This window comes from Vigna umbellata, chromosome 1, assembly GCF_029865625.1.
Source record: "Vigna umbellata cultivar VRB3 chromosome 1, Vumbellata_1.0, whole genome shotgun sequence".
Classification (NCBI taxonomy): domain Eukaryota; kingdom Viridiplantae; phylum Streptophyta; class Magnoliopsida; order Fabales; family Fabaceae; genus Vigna; species Vigna umbellata.
In genome coordinates, this window is record NC_142165.1 from 33,517,939 (window position 1) to 33,534,358 (window position 16,420).

At 31.7% G+C, this 16,420-nt stretch overlaps 1 protein-coding gene across 3 annotated transcripts; it reads left to right on the plus strand.

The window, feature by feature from the left end:
* Positions 1-8,139: 8,139 nt before the first annotated feature.
* Positions 8,140-10,800, plus strand: LOC124823987 (putative trehalose-phosphate phosphatase C). Of its 3 annotated transcripts, none has more exons than XM_088102904.1 (10): positions 8,140-8,580; positions 8,700-8,840; positions 8,950-9,021; positions 9,119-9,211; positions 9,311-9,367; positions 9,492-9,593; positions 9,723-9,870; positions 9,991-10,061; positions 10,176-10,268; positions 10,378-10,800. In XM_088102904.1, the coding sequence occupies exons 1-10, from the start codon at positions 8,308-8,310 to the stop codon at positions 10,441-10,443; spliced, it is 1,116 nt and encodes a 371-aa protein (XP_087959030.1). In that variant the 5' UTR covers positions 8,140-8,307; the 3' UTR covers positions 10,444-10,800. The 3 variants fall into 3 exon arrangements, with proteins under 3 accessions (XP_087959030.1, XP_047152291.2, XP_047152292.2); XM_047296336.2 differs by having other exon boundaries at positions 8,141-8,574; XM_047296335.2 differs by having other exon boundaries at positions 8,140-8,574; positions 9,119-9,367.
* The last annotated feature ends 5,620 nt before the right edge of the window (positions 10,801-16,420 follow it).

A 16,420-nucleotide genomic window follows, 5' to 3' on the forward strand; every position in this document is an offset into this window, starting at 1 on the left:
TTCTGGATAGGGATGATAATATAAGGTGGATAATATAGACTGATGTGTTAATTCGCAACAAAAAATGCGATACAACATGAGTTTGACCTGATGATCTGCTTAAGTTCATTTCGTATAATCTACAAGACGTGCGAGCCAATGATGGGTAACACGAGTTGTTTGCGTAACTCAAAAAACAAAATATTATATTTTAGTTTCTAAGTTAGGTAGAAGTCTTTTATTTTATTTTATTTTGTTATTGTTTCACCCTGTACTTGAATTTCTAAATCTTTTGTCGTATTTAGTGCAGATAAATTGCTATAACTTTTTAGTTTAGACAATAATTTATTTTTATGTTTTCTTGTTTATGAAAAGTTTAATTTTTACATATTTATTTGATGTGTATGCTTACTTAGTTTATTTTAATTTTATTATCAATGCTAAACTCATAAGTGCAAAAAATGTGAAATAGTAAAATAATATTACGTTACTTTGTATATAGTTATCTTAAGATTTTGGCTTTAGCAAATCCCTCACGACTTTGATCCAATAAAATTTATCTTAATCTAAACAAATTTATCTTAATCTTTGGTTTAGGTCAATCTGTCTCAATTTTCGGTATGAACCATTTCATTTCAATATTTATTTTGGATCGATATATCTCAATCTTTGACTCGATTTCGTCTTTCGATATAGGTCGACCAATCTTGATCTTTAACTCAAGCTAATTCATCTCGTACTTCAATTTGAATTGACCGGTCTTAACCTTCGATCTTGGCCAACTCATTTCAACCTTTAGCCTAAGTTGATCCTTGATCTTCGATATATAACCCATTTTAATTTTTTGTTCAAAACAACCCATCTTAACTTGAACCTAAACCAAGTTAATAAGGTAGGTTAAGACTATAACGGTTAACTTGATCCATGAATTAACCCTATTTCGTTCTTAAAAAATTATGACCCTAATTGCGGACGATAAAATTACATATTTAACTAACCTAGTCCACTTTACTTAGGCTATTACAAAGAAAGTGGATTGTTCTTCAAATTTATTTACTTTTATTTTTTTATTTATATTATACGTATGAAATATTATAAATATTATTAAAATAAAATATAATAATTTTCTCTTACTATTTATATATATATATATATATATATATATATATTTATTGAATTGTAAATTAAATCCTTTAACACTTATAAATATTTTATAGTTAATTATTATAAATATAAAAATGATTAAATATGTTTTTAGTCCTTTAAATTTTAGTCAAAATTGGAATTAGTCTTTTTTCAAAACTTTAACCCAATTTAATTCTCTAACTTTAGAAATATATGGATTTAGTCTTTTTAACCAAATTTTGTTAACTTTATTTGATGTTTCAAATGTGTTTTATGATAACATTTGAGTTGTTTATACTATTTGACACATTTTTGCTTTAGTATTAACTAAGAAACGTGTTTAAAAATCAAATAAACTTCACAAAAATTGGTAAAATGATTAAATCAATATATTTTATAAGTTGAGAAACAAAATTTAGTTAAAATTTAAAAAAAAAAATTAATTTCAATTTATATTAAAATTATAACTCTATGTACTTGTTATTTATTGAAAACACCAACTTATGAATTCAATATAAAAAGAATAAAAAGGCTTTTATAACATATCATACTTATATAAAAAGTAACAGAATTAAAAATATTCCAACTTAATATGTTATAAATAAGGAAATTTGGAATTTCCGTTAGTATTATTTATGTGTATCTTGAAAATATATTGATAAAGAAGAGGATCTGAAGTGGATAGTACTCTAATTATACTAAAAATGAAAGAAGGTTTAATAGAGTAGATATAATAAAGAGTATAGAAAGAAGGAAAGGAGAAGAAAAAATGAGAAAGCAATGAAATGTATAAAAGGTGAAAGTGGCCCAACTGCAATAAGGCCATGGTGAATACACGTGCCCATACGAAGGAAGGAGTCAAATCAATCCCATCATTTTCCCACCAATCCTTTTAATTTTTTCCCCCAAACACTTGTTATACGGTGAGAACAAAAGAAGGGGGGCAACTGGCAAATTTACACATAAGAATCCAGTCACGTACTAGAGAAAAAGCACCCTACTTCCTAAAATTCCTTTGTCGTTTTCCACACCATTTTTCAATTTCTTATTTTCCTCCCCAACCACCACACAACTTAGCTTACGACTTTTCTTTATTCCTTTCTAACACGGACAAATATTTGATTCCAAAACCACCCCAAAAGTCCACCGTCTTTGCAATATCATAAGCAGTTATGGCAGTTTGCTTCACCTAAATACTCAAACCTTCATATTCTTCTAACCTCCCATCTTCCCTCCTAACTTCCATCCAATTTCAAACCACGTAACCATCAACCTTATGCTTCCTCTTCACTTCAACAATATCAAATACATATCAACCCCATCTAATAATTTTAATCACTCATCACTTTATAAATTTCTTATATCTTGTTTAACTTTTTATCACGTATTAATCTATTTTTAACACTACTATCCCATTTTAACTTTTTCAAATCACATTATTAACATTAACTTTTACTATATATACGAGATATTATCTCTTTTAGAATCTAAAATTTGGTTACAGTTTTGTTTTTAAAATGACACCGGTAAGTCTATTTAATTTATAATTAAATAATAATATTTCATGGTTTTTCTTATAAGGATTTATGAATCCTTAAATGATCAAAATAGATTAATAAAAACAAAGTAGTTAATAGTTATCAAATAGGTTAATGAATACTTTTCTAACATACTTTTCAACCTTCTCTTTTCTACTTATGACTTAAATTTACACACTTTTCTAACATAGACCATAGTCTAATTTTAACACTACGAATTAATTTTAGTTGATTTTCCTATATCTATCGTATACAAAACTATCCCAATTTAGAGTTTTTTTATCAGTAAAAAAATATAATATGGTATGTCCTATTCTAGGGATTTATACGTAAAATGGACCTAGTTTTTCTAAAGTTTATTTCTGTTTTGAAATACGTAAAGTTAATTATATATTAATGATTGGTCCTAAAATAACAGTTGCTAAAATTAGTCTTCATTTTACATATTAGGCAATTAATATAAAATTAATATGAAGTTGAATATATTTTTTTCTTAAAAACGAAAATTGTAAAAGATTTACGTTATCAATAACATTAATAAGATTGTTTCACTCAATTACTAGTGCGAAGTTTCATGTAAATATGCAGGAAAAGAAAGTGTTGATGACTATAATAGATTACGTTGTATTGTTGAAAAAAAAAGATAGATATAGGAACTGTGTTCTAACGAGAAACTTTGAATCTAACCAAAATAGTTTTTATAAGTTAAAGAATATAAGGATCTGCAGTGCTTTTTAAACATGGGTATTTACTCCTTTTGACAGTACTTTGTTCATTTTTCATAAAAGAAAATTATTATCATCATGAAACAAACAAGAGTAACACCCAACATTTCAAATCTGAATAGTTTCCATTCACACGAGGTTGCTTCAAAGAATCTCCAAAGCACCGGTTTTTAGTTTTGACTCAACATGCACCATGAGTTGTACATATGAAACAAGACAAACCAATAACTGCTTTTATTATTTTTTTTCTATATTTTTTTTTTAAAAAATAACGACGAATTATTGGATGAAATTTTAGATTAAAAAAAATCAGTACGAGGGTCTGATGATTATAATTAGAGTAAATTAGTAGAAAAAAAAAGGAAAAAAAGAAAAGAAAAACTCAAGGACTTGATTAAGCAATAGAGACATAAATGGTTGGATGTTCAAATATCGTAGCAATTGTAAAAGGAGTTTGGGTCGGTTGGCTTATTCCATTTACTTTATTTATGAGAGATGCAATGCTTTTGACAAATAGTCACAGTTAGGAAGGTTAGGTCTAGTTTTCGTATATTATATGAATTTGAACGTGCAAATTAATTTAATCATTATTCAATGTACCCCCAAAAAAAACAATTATATGTTCAAGCATAAATTGTTAATTCAGATCAAGAAAAGCAAGAAAGGGACTAGCTTTATGCTGTTATTTTTATTTTCTTCTAGAAGAGTGCATTATTTCAATATAGGTTAAGAAATAAGTGGAGGGCGAGTTTAAAATTTGATAATTACATATAAATGCATTCTTCTTCTGGCTAATAACATATTTTTTATTTTCTTTTATTGTATATATTTTTATTTACATAAAAAATTGTAAATATGTTTCATACGTATACTTAATATATAAGATATCAGTTACCTATGAAAATGAATATATGTCTGACACGATGAAGTTATGACAAATAGAAGGTTGTGACAAGTAAATGGGATGAAAGAGACTTGTCGTGTAATAAGAAACTTTATTTTTAACAGCTCTTTCGATTAAAGTCTTTGGATTGAAAAATATGGATATTAGAAGAAAACATAATCGTTTATTTTAAGAGAGTTGACTTAAATTAAACCAAAATGGTTCAAAAATGTAGAAGATATTTCATATTAAGAAAGATAAATGGATTTCTGTGTGCCTACTATATATTATATCTCATCAATGTATGAACAATGAAAGTAACAACTATATACTCAAAGATTTATTATTTTTCTTGCTATTTTTTTTGCACTTTATACTCTTTTGTTTGGGCATAGAAAAAAGGTGTGCTGACAAGTATTTTTCTTTTACTTTACAACACAAAAGAGTGGTCTAGATGCAATTAATAAAGGAAATTTGTAAACGTATAGACTATTTTGGATGTAATATAATAAAAGAAAAATATAAATGTATACTCCATTTTAGGTATATTAGAATTGAAAGAAAAAAGAAATAGAAAAAAGGATAGAGAAAAATAATATTAGACCGAAAGATACTCTTTCTATTTTTCTTTTTCATTTACATGGCACAACCATTTCCAATTTATGATGAATAAAAATAGTTAATTTATTTCATAACAATAAATTTGTTCTAAACTCTCTTATAATTATTTAGTAGTGCAATTTTTTGATTAAAGAGATTTTAGTCTAAAATTAATGACAATAAAAGGTGTTGAGCCAGAGTCTTGTAAAAATGAATGATAATAATTTAATATGGTCTTATGAACAGAATTAAAAAAAATGATGTTTTATAGTTTAAAATTAAATTCCTAAAGAAATAACCAAGAAAATGTAATGAGAAAAAGTAACAAATATAATAAATGATAAGATGTGTGAAGGAAGGTAGATGGAAATGAGTATAGAGAAGGTAAATGTATTTTAATAAGAAATGTTGAATGGAATAACGGGAATATTACGTAATTATATTATTCTAAACGTGAGGAAGTTTCTTGAAGTTCACACGTGCACTGTCTTACGTGCACTGTCTTACAAGAGAAAAAAAAAAAAGCTGACACACACCAACAAAAATAAAAGATAAAAATTAAAAGTTAATTAAAGTATGAAATTCTTTACATATTATAAATATATATTTTATATATTTCTTTTAATAATTTACAAGATCAAAATGGTTTTAATTGTATGTATGGTTAGTATAATAGTTTGATAGATTGATTGACACGAGTTCCGCAGTTTGTATTTCATGTTATATATCATTTGAAGATATTTTTTTTTATAATTAATGATAATATCTGTCAATAATTATCATAAATAATATTTATAAAAAAATATCAACTATTTATGGATTTTTACAATTTTCGACAATGCAGCTATTAGTAAATTTATTTCTTTAAATGTATTTTTTTTAATTATTTGACTTATCATAAAATTCCTTTATATCTCTGAGATAATTGTTTTTATCACAATATTTATGTAATTATGTTTAAATGACGTAGGTTAATTAAATATTTTTTATGTCTTAAACTTGAATATTTTTACTTTTTTGAATATTTTTTATTTATTATATATTTTTTTTTTACATGAGAATGTTTAACACTCCTAAGTAAAGTATTCAATAACATAAACTTTTTATTTATTAGGCAATGTAAAAATTTATCTCTTTTATTATTATTTTTTTATTTGAATCATTCTTTTGTTTCGTTAAAATCAATTTTAAGCGATTTCATTTTAATAAATTATCAAATTCTTTCTGAGATATACATTTAATTATTTTTTTAATATTTTTATTTGTTGTTTATCCTTATAATTGTAAAATACTGATTTGAAATAGTATAAACATGTGAAATTTTTATAACTATAATTATATAAATAAATTTTATTTATTATAATGTAATAATTTAATTTAATTATCACAAATATTTTTTATTATTATCCAACATATAATGAAGTTCAAAAAATAAAAAATTATATTAAATTTTAATTATTATTAATTTAATTTTTCATCACAAGTTTCCAACTTCATGTCATTGTTACTGAGGCAGAAGATAAATGATTTTGTTTGTTACATTTTTAATTAGCCATAAAGCTCCAGAGAATAGCTTTTCCCCCCATGAAATACGTACTTTTTAGCACCCAATTATAGATATTTTAGGTAGGCGTCTTAAAGTTAATGTGAGGCCAATAACTCTTGTAAATGTTTGGATTGACAAATGAAATGTAATGGCATAATGAGCATTAACCGACCATACTAAATTTCGAACTAACGTGTGAAAATTATACACGTGCATGAAGGAGTTGTTATCATTAATATAACTTTGGTGATGATGGGTTACGTTGTGCCGTTGGTTTTGAAGCTTATTGCATACAAGTTAGGTTGTAGCTGCTTGTTTTTTATATCTGTGAAACCATACAAGGGGCGACTGTGCTAACTCCTGCTACCACTCTGTTTCTTAGTACCTACGTTCTAAAATATGTTACAACATAAAAAGGTGCCGAAATTTGTTTGGAACCGTTGAAGTTCTCACCAAGAAAATGAAAGTGGGAAAAAATATGTGGTTTCAATTCAACATGTTTGAAGTTTCACCTTTGGTGAAGGGTTAGAGAAAGAGAAGGGAATGGAGGGAAAGAAAAAAAAGAAAAATGTGTGTTAAGCATGCTGCTAATGCCATTGTTCCTTTAAGTAAAGAAAAATTTTAAAAAAATTAAAAAGAGGCTCTTTTGTGTCTTTTTGTGAAAAGGAGACTCTTCAAATAACATTTAAGAATAACAAGTTGTAAAATACCCATAAAAATGGTAAATACTGCTTTGCTCCAATATCTAAAAGAATCTGAATAAAATCCTGAATTATCCATTTCCATGGGATTGATTTCCTCCTTCGGTTGATACTCCCAGCCAGTGGTTATTTCTTTTAAGGAAAAAAAAACCCTCTGAATTATGCTTCAAGAGTTTTATTTTTTTCAAAAGCAAATTGTATTCGAAAAAGGGTCAAAATTTCAAATGTTAGAGAATTCAAAAGATCGAATCATATATAGTTAAGGAATGTATGAACATATTTAGTTTGGTAGCATTTTAAACATGACTGTTTTTATAAACATGACTGTTTTAAAACACATGTCTGCTTTCAAAAACATTATTGAAAAACAAAAAGCAAAAATACTTCATTTAATAAAAATTTGAATCTTAATTCACTATATTTGATAAACCGACCCTTTTAAACTGAGTTCGGTAGGTGAAAAGATAATTTAAATAATCATGTCACTGTTATTTGTTTACATTAAGATGTGTGATTAAGCAGTGCGAAGAATTGAGTACAGAAATTATGTATTCGAATAAAAAGTTATTCTTAATTTTATTTGAACCGAAAAGACTTGGTAGTATTTATTTGAGTTACTTTTAGCAAAAAGAAATGATAAAAGCAGGGTGGTATTTATTTACCTTAATAGAATCTGATAAAGCAAGGTAGTGGGAAAATGGTTATGAAAGAACTTATCAGTAAAAGTTGGTGATTATTATTATTGTGTAAAAACTGTTGCAGAAAAAACTTAGAAAAGGAGGTGCCTGAGCGATTATTATGTGGTCCCTCCAACTTTCTTATTTAGTATAGTTACTGAAAAGTACAAGGGCATTGAAAAGAGGTGATAGTTTCGTCGGTTTATGCCCGTGTAACCGAAGTTATGAATTGACCACACACTCCTCGCTTATACGAGACTTGAACCAACGCAACGAGTAGAAAGCGAGTGCATTTTTTTTTTTATAATTTATTCTTATTCAAACTTTTTTCCACTATAAATTCCACGTTAATCAGAGGAACCATCCACATACCATTCTCCTCTGTTTTTCTCTCTGCCTTCTTTCTATATAATCCCGTGACCTTTCTTCCCATTTCTCATTCTCAATTCACTCCACCCAACAACCTTTTCTTTCACTGTTATTATTACTGTTGTTGTTGTTGTTGTTGAAGTTGGTGTTGGTGTTGGTATAGAATGACGAACCGTAATGTGAATAAGACGATCGTGGAGTTGGCAATGTCGATTTCAAACTCAGGTGCTCTACCTAGAGCTGCAGTGCCTGGAATAATGGCTTTGCTTTGTGGGGTTTTAGGTCTACCCCAGAAAAAGCTGTTTTTGAAAAGTTTGGAGGATGGAAGTGGAAAAGGAGGAACCAAAGTTAACACATGGATTGATTCAATGAGAGCTTCTTCTCCCACTCGAGTCAAATCCACACAGAACCAAGACCCCAGTCCTTGGACTGTAAGCGTAAAACACAAACCCTTGTTTTTGAACACATGTTGTGATTGTAATCGAACCTTTTTGTTGTTTTTTTTTTTTTTATTGTGTCAGACTTGACTCTGTTTGGTTTCGCAAACTTTGTGCAGCTTTACCACCCTTCGGCACTGAACCTGTTTGATCAGATTGTATGTGAGTCCAAAGGGAAGCAGATTGTCACTTTTCTTGACTATGATGGAACTCTCTCCCCAATTGTTGCAGACCCAGATAAAGCATACATGAGTCAAAAGGTACACCTTTTGTTCTCTCTTGTTTTATTCACCAACTTCAAATTGTTAAAATAAGGGAAAATAGTGAAATTCATTTTCCCTTTCTTCTTCCTTTCCGTAAATAAATCAGATGAGGGCCACACTCAAGGACATAGCAAGGCATTTCCCCACTGCCATCGTGAGTGGAAGGTGCATAGACAAGGTACATTTTTTTTTTCTCCCAAAAAAAAAATAATAATAATATTATCATTTTGGTCAGAACTGATTTGGAATTTTTGAAATTTTTGAAATTTTTTTAGGTTTATGGCTTTGTGAGATTGGGTGAACTGTACTATGCTGGGAGCCATGGGATGGACATCAAGGGACCAACAAATAGGCGAAGTACTAAGAAAGTGAGAAAAAGTTTCCATAACCAAATTAATGAAAGCAAGATTTTTATCATGGTGTCCTTCCCTCTCATCATAGATTCGTGTTTTTTTGTTTTTTTCCAGGGAAACGAAGCAGTACTCTTCCAACCCGCTAGTGAATTCTTACCCATGATCAATGAGGTTTGTTGATCTTTGTTTTGTTTTAACTACCACATATAATTGAGGAATCTCCTGCCTCCTCATTTTCTCCTCTCTTACACACGATTTTAACTGTGCCGTTATCATTGTTCTATTATGGGGTCAGGTGTACAACATCTTGGTGGATAAAACAAAGTCTGTCCCGGGGGCTAAGGTAGAAAATAACAAGTTTTGTTTGTCCGTGCACTTTCGCTGTGTTGACGAAAAGGTACCAACATTCACCAAAATATTTAATTCTTCACACACCACTTGCACACGCACGAGACACTCTATAATTGACGGCTAACATTTTTGTTTTATATCTAATCATCATTATTTTATTCCTGTTTCCACTCAGAGTTGGGCACCATTGGCTGAACAAGTTAGCTTGGTCCTCGATCAATACCCCAAACTAAAGCTAACTCAAGGAAGAAAAGTGCTTGAGATTCGACCAACCATAAAATGGGACAAGGGCAAGGCTCTTGAATTCTTGCTAGAATCACTTGGTAACTCTTCATGCATCAATACCCTTCTTTTCTTTCAAAAATAAAGCTGCTGCTTCTATACGTGTCTCATCGGCTACATGTCCTCACTCTCTCCTTTTGTTTTTCTTTTTGCATTTCCAGGATATGGTAACTCTGATAATGTATTTCCAATCTATATTGGTGATGATCGAACTGACGAAGATGCTTTTAAGGTAATTAACATAGACCACCACCTTGTTACACAGCTTGTTATAATTTGTGTTTATTAGTATATTACACGTATTATAATAGTTATGTTGTTCTGACTTACTACGTGTAATGATCAGGTTTTACGGAAGAGGGGTCAAGGGATTGGGATTCTTGTTTCTAAAATTCCAAAAGAAACCGATGCTTCCTACACTCTGCAAGATCCAACTGAGGTATGATCAATGTTTAACGTTAATATTATATTGTATTCAAGCATTGTCATGAACATCGTTTTCATGCTAACAACGAATCCGAGGTAACAAAATGATGTTTTGTTCGCAGGTTGGGCAGTTTTTGCGGCATTTGGTGGAGTGGAAAAGAACGAGTACCCAATACCACAAGTTGTAGATTCTTGATGAGATCAGGGAAATTGACGCCAACCCAGAATTTGGTCAAGGGGTGGTTCCGATTATATCCCTTTCTTGTTGGAAATAGGAAATAGTGTGTTCCATAATTTAAAGTTTTAGGGAGGGACCAAGTTCAAATAGCTAGGTTCTCTCTCTTTTTTTTTTTTCTTTTTTTTTTCGTATTATTTTTTGTTTCGAAATGTAGTCTATTCCTTCACACGTTTGCATGCGCATGCGGACAGTGAAAGAAACTGATGTATTATGCCGCAATTGCGAATGGCGCGTCAACCTTCTTGCTCTCAACTGTACTTATCGTATGAAAATCACCAACTTCAACTAGAAAAGGCGATTTAGACAATCACAAGTGCAAAATGACTTTGTACCGAAATTTAAAAAAAAAAAAAAAACAAAATAAATTCATATTTATAACCTGTTTGTATCTGTTTCACAGTAAACGGCGCTTCTTGAAAGAAAGAAAAATAATAATTTCCTTTGAATAGGAACGCAAACGTCAAATAAAACTCTAACCTAACTTGATGGCAGAAGATGTTACGTGAATAACGTTGAGAGGGTGAATAGAGTATATGCTACATGAAATCGAGCAGAGAAGTTATATATAATTCCCAACTTCGGAAATATAGATAACAAAGGCGCATGAAATGTTGTACGGTGGAGTTACTTGTTCAAAATAAAAAAAGAAACAAAGAAAGAACAACTTCTTCAATTAAACTAAAGCAACCATGTTCGAACTATGTTGATTGTCAGTTTAAGAAATGCATTGATATTGGCGCATATAGCATATCCTCAACCGAGCACTAGTTCTAATAAACCAAAAACCAATAAAATTTGTGGACACATTATGCTTGTCATCAACATTTCGGTCGCAGCGATTTGTTGAGGGAAATTTTATATTCTGATTTCGATGTTGGAATAAATTTAAGGTCCTTAATAAAGGTTAGTGAGGGAGCAAGAAGAATACACATATGTGCGATGAATATTATAACTGGAGAAACTTATGGATAGTGGTGTTCTCGGGTTGCTTATTATACTAAAGAAGAATAGGTTAATCAGTGTGTGAGCCAATGAAGTGAAGGTGAAAAACAGAAAAAAAGGTAGTTAAAGAAACGAAAACCATGTGAAATCTTGAACTTGGTGTCTCTCTACCCTCATTTCCAGAATCTGAGGCAGATAAATCTTTCACAAGAGTAGTGACAGCTGTACATGAGAATACAGTTGTCAAGATACCCCTTGTCATGCAGGAAAAATAGAGCTCACTGGTTGAGAAGTACACGCGTGTAGAAATTGTTTTGACATTTGGATTTATCCTGAAAAGAAATGGTAGGAGCTTTAATAATTGGGAGCTTTGTCGTTTTAGGAGGACATGCCAACACTGACACAAATGCGAGTGGCTAATTGAGTTGGAAAATCATAATTTTCTGTGTGCATGTTTCTTGAGTTCGAAATTTGTTAAATGTGTTGTAAGTCTTCATGTGAACAATATACTACAGTTATGACAAAAAAGAAAAAAAATAGTAGGGTTGTGTGGAGATGGATCTCTCTTGTGAGATTAACTGGTCCATGAGTTTTGCATGCAAACATGTCCTTATCATGATCACGAGTCATGTGTAAGTAGGAGTAGCCTAAAAAATTCAACCGTGACTAAAAATCCACGTTGTGTAAACGAACACGAAAAGCGAAGTAGATCATGGTGTGCATTGATCTTAATGAGCGTGTAATAATTGTTGAAAGATATAAAATTTCAAAATTTAGGTGGGAGTAAAGGTAGATGCTATGACAAGCTGGCAAGAAACCGTGATGGCCACCTTTGGTTTGCAATTATTCATGTTTCTGTTTGGCCATATTTTCCTTACTCCAATTGTGCACATTTTGCATTACTATACAAGCTACACACCTAACATTCTGAAAGAAGTAACCCTAAGCTAAAACCCAAGTCCCACCATTGAATCACTAAGCCCTGAAAATTACTTCCATTATTGCCAACCACCCTATTCTTATGGTCAAGGTGCTATGCGTGAAATGAGTTGGTCACGCCATTACCAAACAAAGGGTGGTCATTTTGAAGAAGATATTTGACAATTATAGTCTCAGTTTCACAGTACATAAACCTGCTTGGTCCTGTACCTCCCAACTTGTATACAGGGCATCTACATTCACCCTTTTGTCAGACAAAGTTGGAAAAAGACACAGCCACAAGGGTTAATTTTAATAAGCCTTATTAAGATCGCAGGTATATATTTTAAGACTGATTGAGATAAAGATAAGGAGAGTAAGATCTGGGATGATAAAACTAATTAAAAGAAACACTTTGGGTGATCTTGATGATCCTAATTCCTAACGTAGCCTAGAATTAAGTATTGATAGCCCCCATCCTTGTTGAATTAGGATATTGAAGGCAGAGAGAGAGAGAGAGAGAGAGAGAGAGAGAGAAGTATAATTAGTAAAGAGATGTTAGCCATTGGGCACCCTGATTTGATTTGACAGAACCAACCTGGATGAAATATCAGCAGAGTGGTATCTGAAAACAGTAATATTTTAAACAATGTGAGAGATCTGATTTATAGTTTAATGGCTTGTTTTCAAAGGGTTAGGTGCGTGAAAGGGAAATCCACTAATTGGTGAATCTTATAAATGGTTGAGGAGGAGTTGGAATCCACTCAAAGTGCTTGATTTGAAGAAGACACGAGGGGGGATTCATAATGGGGACACCAAACATGTTTCCAAGCCTTGGAACCCCCTGACCTTCATTTTCATACGTGTAAAGAAACCTTCCCACTAGATTCAGTTTCATCATTGGTTCCTTAAATTAAATATGCCAAACCCTTAGAAGCTCCAATTATTGCAATGAAATGCCCATTTCTTAACCCTCTCATATTATGCCAAAATCCAACAGCTTGCACTCATGAATCTGTCAATCATGCACACTCCTGCATCATTTCTCTGTTAGATAAAACATATGCAAATCATATTATTACTTCTTTGCATCTTACGGGGTGATTATCGAGGCCATTCAGAATATCTGACTGCCTTTCAGTTGTGACCTTTTTGCTCCCAATAGACCACACCTGAGAAATAAAAAAGGTGCAAAAAGAAAAGAAAAGAAAAGGACCCTTCATAGTAGTATTATTGCTAATTAAAATTCATTCTTTATCATAACCCACAAAACTATTTTTATATACTCATAAGCTAAAACAACAAAAACCCATCTTGTGCCATGTTTCTTCTAAACCCTTCTTCACACTTCCCATCATATAATACTCATGCTACCTCGTTTAATTATTAGTGAACAAGTACTGTTCTGTGCTTTAATAATTAAGTTAGCTAGCAAGCTACAAGGCATATGGTTCTCTCTGTAATGCATTATTTGCCATTGCCATAGAGATACTCAATAATGGATCTCCATAGACCTGTCTGCTCTCTCATGAAGGACATCGATCCCATGGTCCCCACTTGAAGAATGAGCATATTTATTTAGCCTTTCATAGTCTACCAGTATTGTGTTTTTAATCACTCTCCACACCACAATAATTAACGAATCAACAACTACTTTGTTAACACATTATGGAGAGAATATACCGATACGTTTATCACTTTTATATCTTACTTTTCATTTAATGTTGTACAATGTGAAATAATAGTGTGGTTAGTTGTAGCATTGAAATTTTGGATTATGTTGAGTTATGAATAGTTGCTGGTGTTAGAGGGAGCAAATAGTGACTCTTTTGAGTTTGATAAAAGGGTTATTGCTCGTATCTAGCCCTTCAGTCATGCTAGGTTGTTAAAAGAAAGGTGGTAGTTATAAACCATACAAAGTGAAAACTAGGTAAATTTAAAAGATGAGTGAGCATTATTATGAAGCTTTCGGCCAGAGTGCACTGAGTCAGTTGTTCTAATGGGACAGATGTTGCCATAACGAGGAAGCAGTTAGCTTCGGTGACTACACAATGCCAAACAAAATGCTTTAATGGGTTGGCACCGCACCTTTCCATACCTACAAAATTCTAACTTTTAATGACAAATGAGAAAATTTGTTACTTCCCGAAGGAATTACAACAATTCCAATAAATTAAGATATATGATATTTAAATTACTCACAATTCAATTCTTTTAGTTTCTTAAAAAGTTTGTTTTAATTTTTTTATTTGGATAAAGCAATTTAATTTCTATTTTAAGCCAAATTCAATTTTATAATTGAATTTGAGTTGAGTTAGCTCAACTTTCGATCCGAAACAATTCATTTTGATCTTTGATTTGAGTCAATTATCAAAGATTCAACTTTGGTCGAAGAGGTCCAACTAGACCCAACCATTAGTCCTATTAACTCATCTCGACCTTCAACAAGGGTCAATTGATTTTAATCTTCAGTTTAAACCGACTCAGTTCGACCTTCAACATAAGTCAACTCGACTCGAACTTCGACACAAGAAAACTCGACTTAACTCTCAATCAAGGCCAACTCAACTTGATTATCAATTTGAGTCGACTCGGCTCGACCCTTGGTCTAGGCAAACTCGACTCAACCATCAGCCTAGACCCATTCAGCTCGACCTAAGGCACAAGTCAACTAGGCTCAACCTTTAACCTAGGGTGACCTGGCTCGACTTTAACACAGGCTGGCACGACTCAACTTCGTTTAAGGCTAACTTGGCTTGAAAATCGATATGGGTTGACTCGATTCTACCTTCGGCCTAGGGCAATTCATCTAGGACAACTCGACCTGACCTTTGACCTGGGACGACTCAATTCGCCCTTCGATTTGGTCGACTTGGCTTGACATAAGCCCGAGTTAACTCAACTTGACTTTGCTATAGACCAACTTAGCCCAACCTTCGATCCAAACCGACTTGGCTCGACCTTTGTCTCAAGGCTACTCATTTTGACCTTTGGCCCAAGGTAACTCAACCCAACCTTTGAATCGAGGCGACTCAACCCAATCATCAACCCAGGGTAACTAAACACTAGGTGACTCGTCCCGGACGACTCAATGCAAGACTAACTCGACTATACTTCATCCTAGGCTTGACTTCGACCCAAACCAACCAGAGTTCACTTCGGCCCAAGCCAACCCGGCTGAACCTTTGGCATAGGCTAAATCGACTATACCTTTGGCCCAAGTTAACTCAGACCAATCATCAGTCTAGGCCGACTCTACTCGACTTCGTCCTAGGCTCAACTTCAGCCTAGACCGACTCAACTTAACTTTAGCCCAGGATGATCCGGCTCAACCTTTGGCACAAGCTGAATCGGCCAGACCTTCGATTTATGTTGACTCGGCTCAACCATCAGCTTGACCCGACTCTACTTGACCTTCAGTTTGGGCCTACTTGAGTTGATCTTCGTCTCGAGCTGATTTCAATATACCTTCGACCCCAACCAACTCAAGTCGACCTTCAGCTAGACTTAAATCAAAAATTAGCTTGAACTAACTCGAATTGATCGTTAGTTTAGGTTAACTCAAATCAATCGTTAGTCCAATAAGACTCGATCAATCTTTAGTCATGACTTGGTGAATAGAAAGTGGAGTGAAAAGAATAAAAATTTCAATTTTAGGATAAATTAATTTATTTTATACTTTTTACTGTATTTAAAAATTTTATATTTTATTCAAACAAATCATTTTAAAGTAACAAATTTTATATTCTTGAAAAATTTCGACTTCTAAATTACCTTATCCAACAAAACATTAATGTCTATAACATACAACCTTAAAAATATTTCACTTCTTTAAACACAATGAAAAAGCCTTTGAATATTTTATTTATCATTTGGCAGCACAAACTTTATTGTTTTGAAAATCTAATAAAATCTATGGAAATATTTTAGAATCTCCGAATGTAATTCCTTATAGCTCTTTGGTTCAAATAAGAATCTTTTTGTTTCAAATAAGAATCTCCGAATGTAATTAAGTCTTCATTAATTTTAATTTATCTTAATTAAATTTGAATTCTTTGATAAACAAT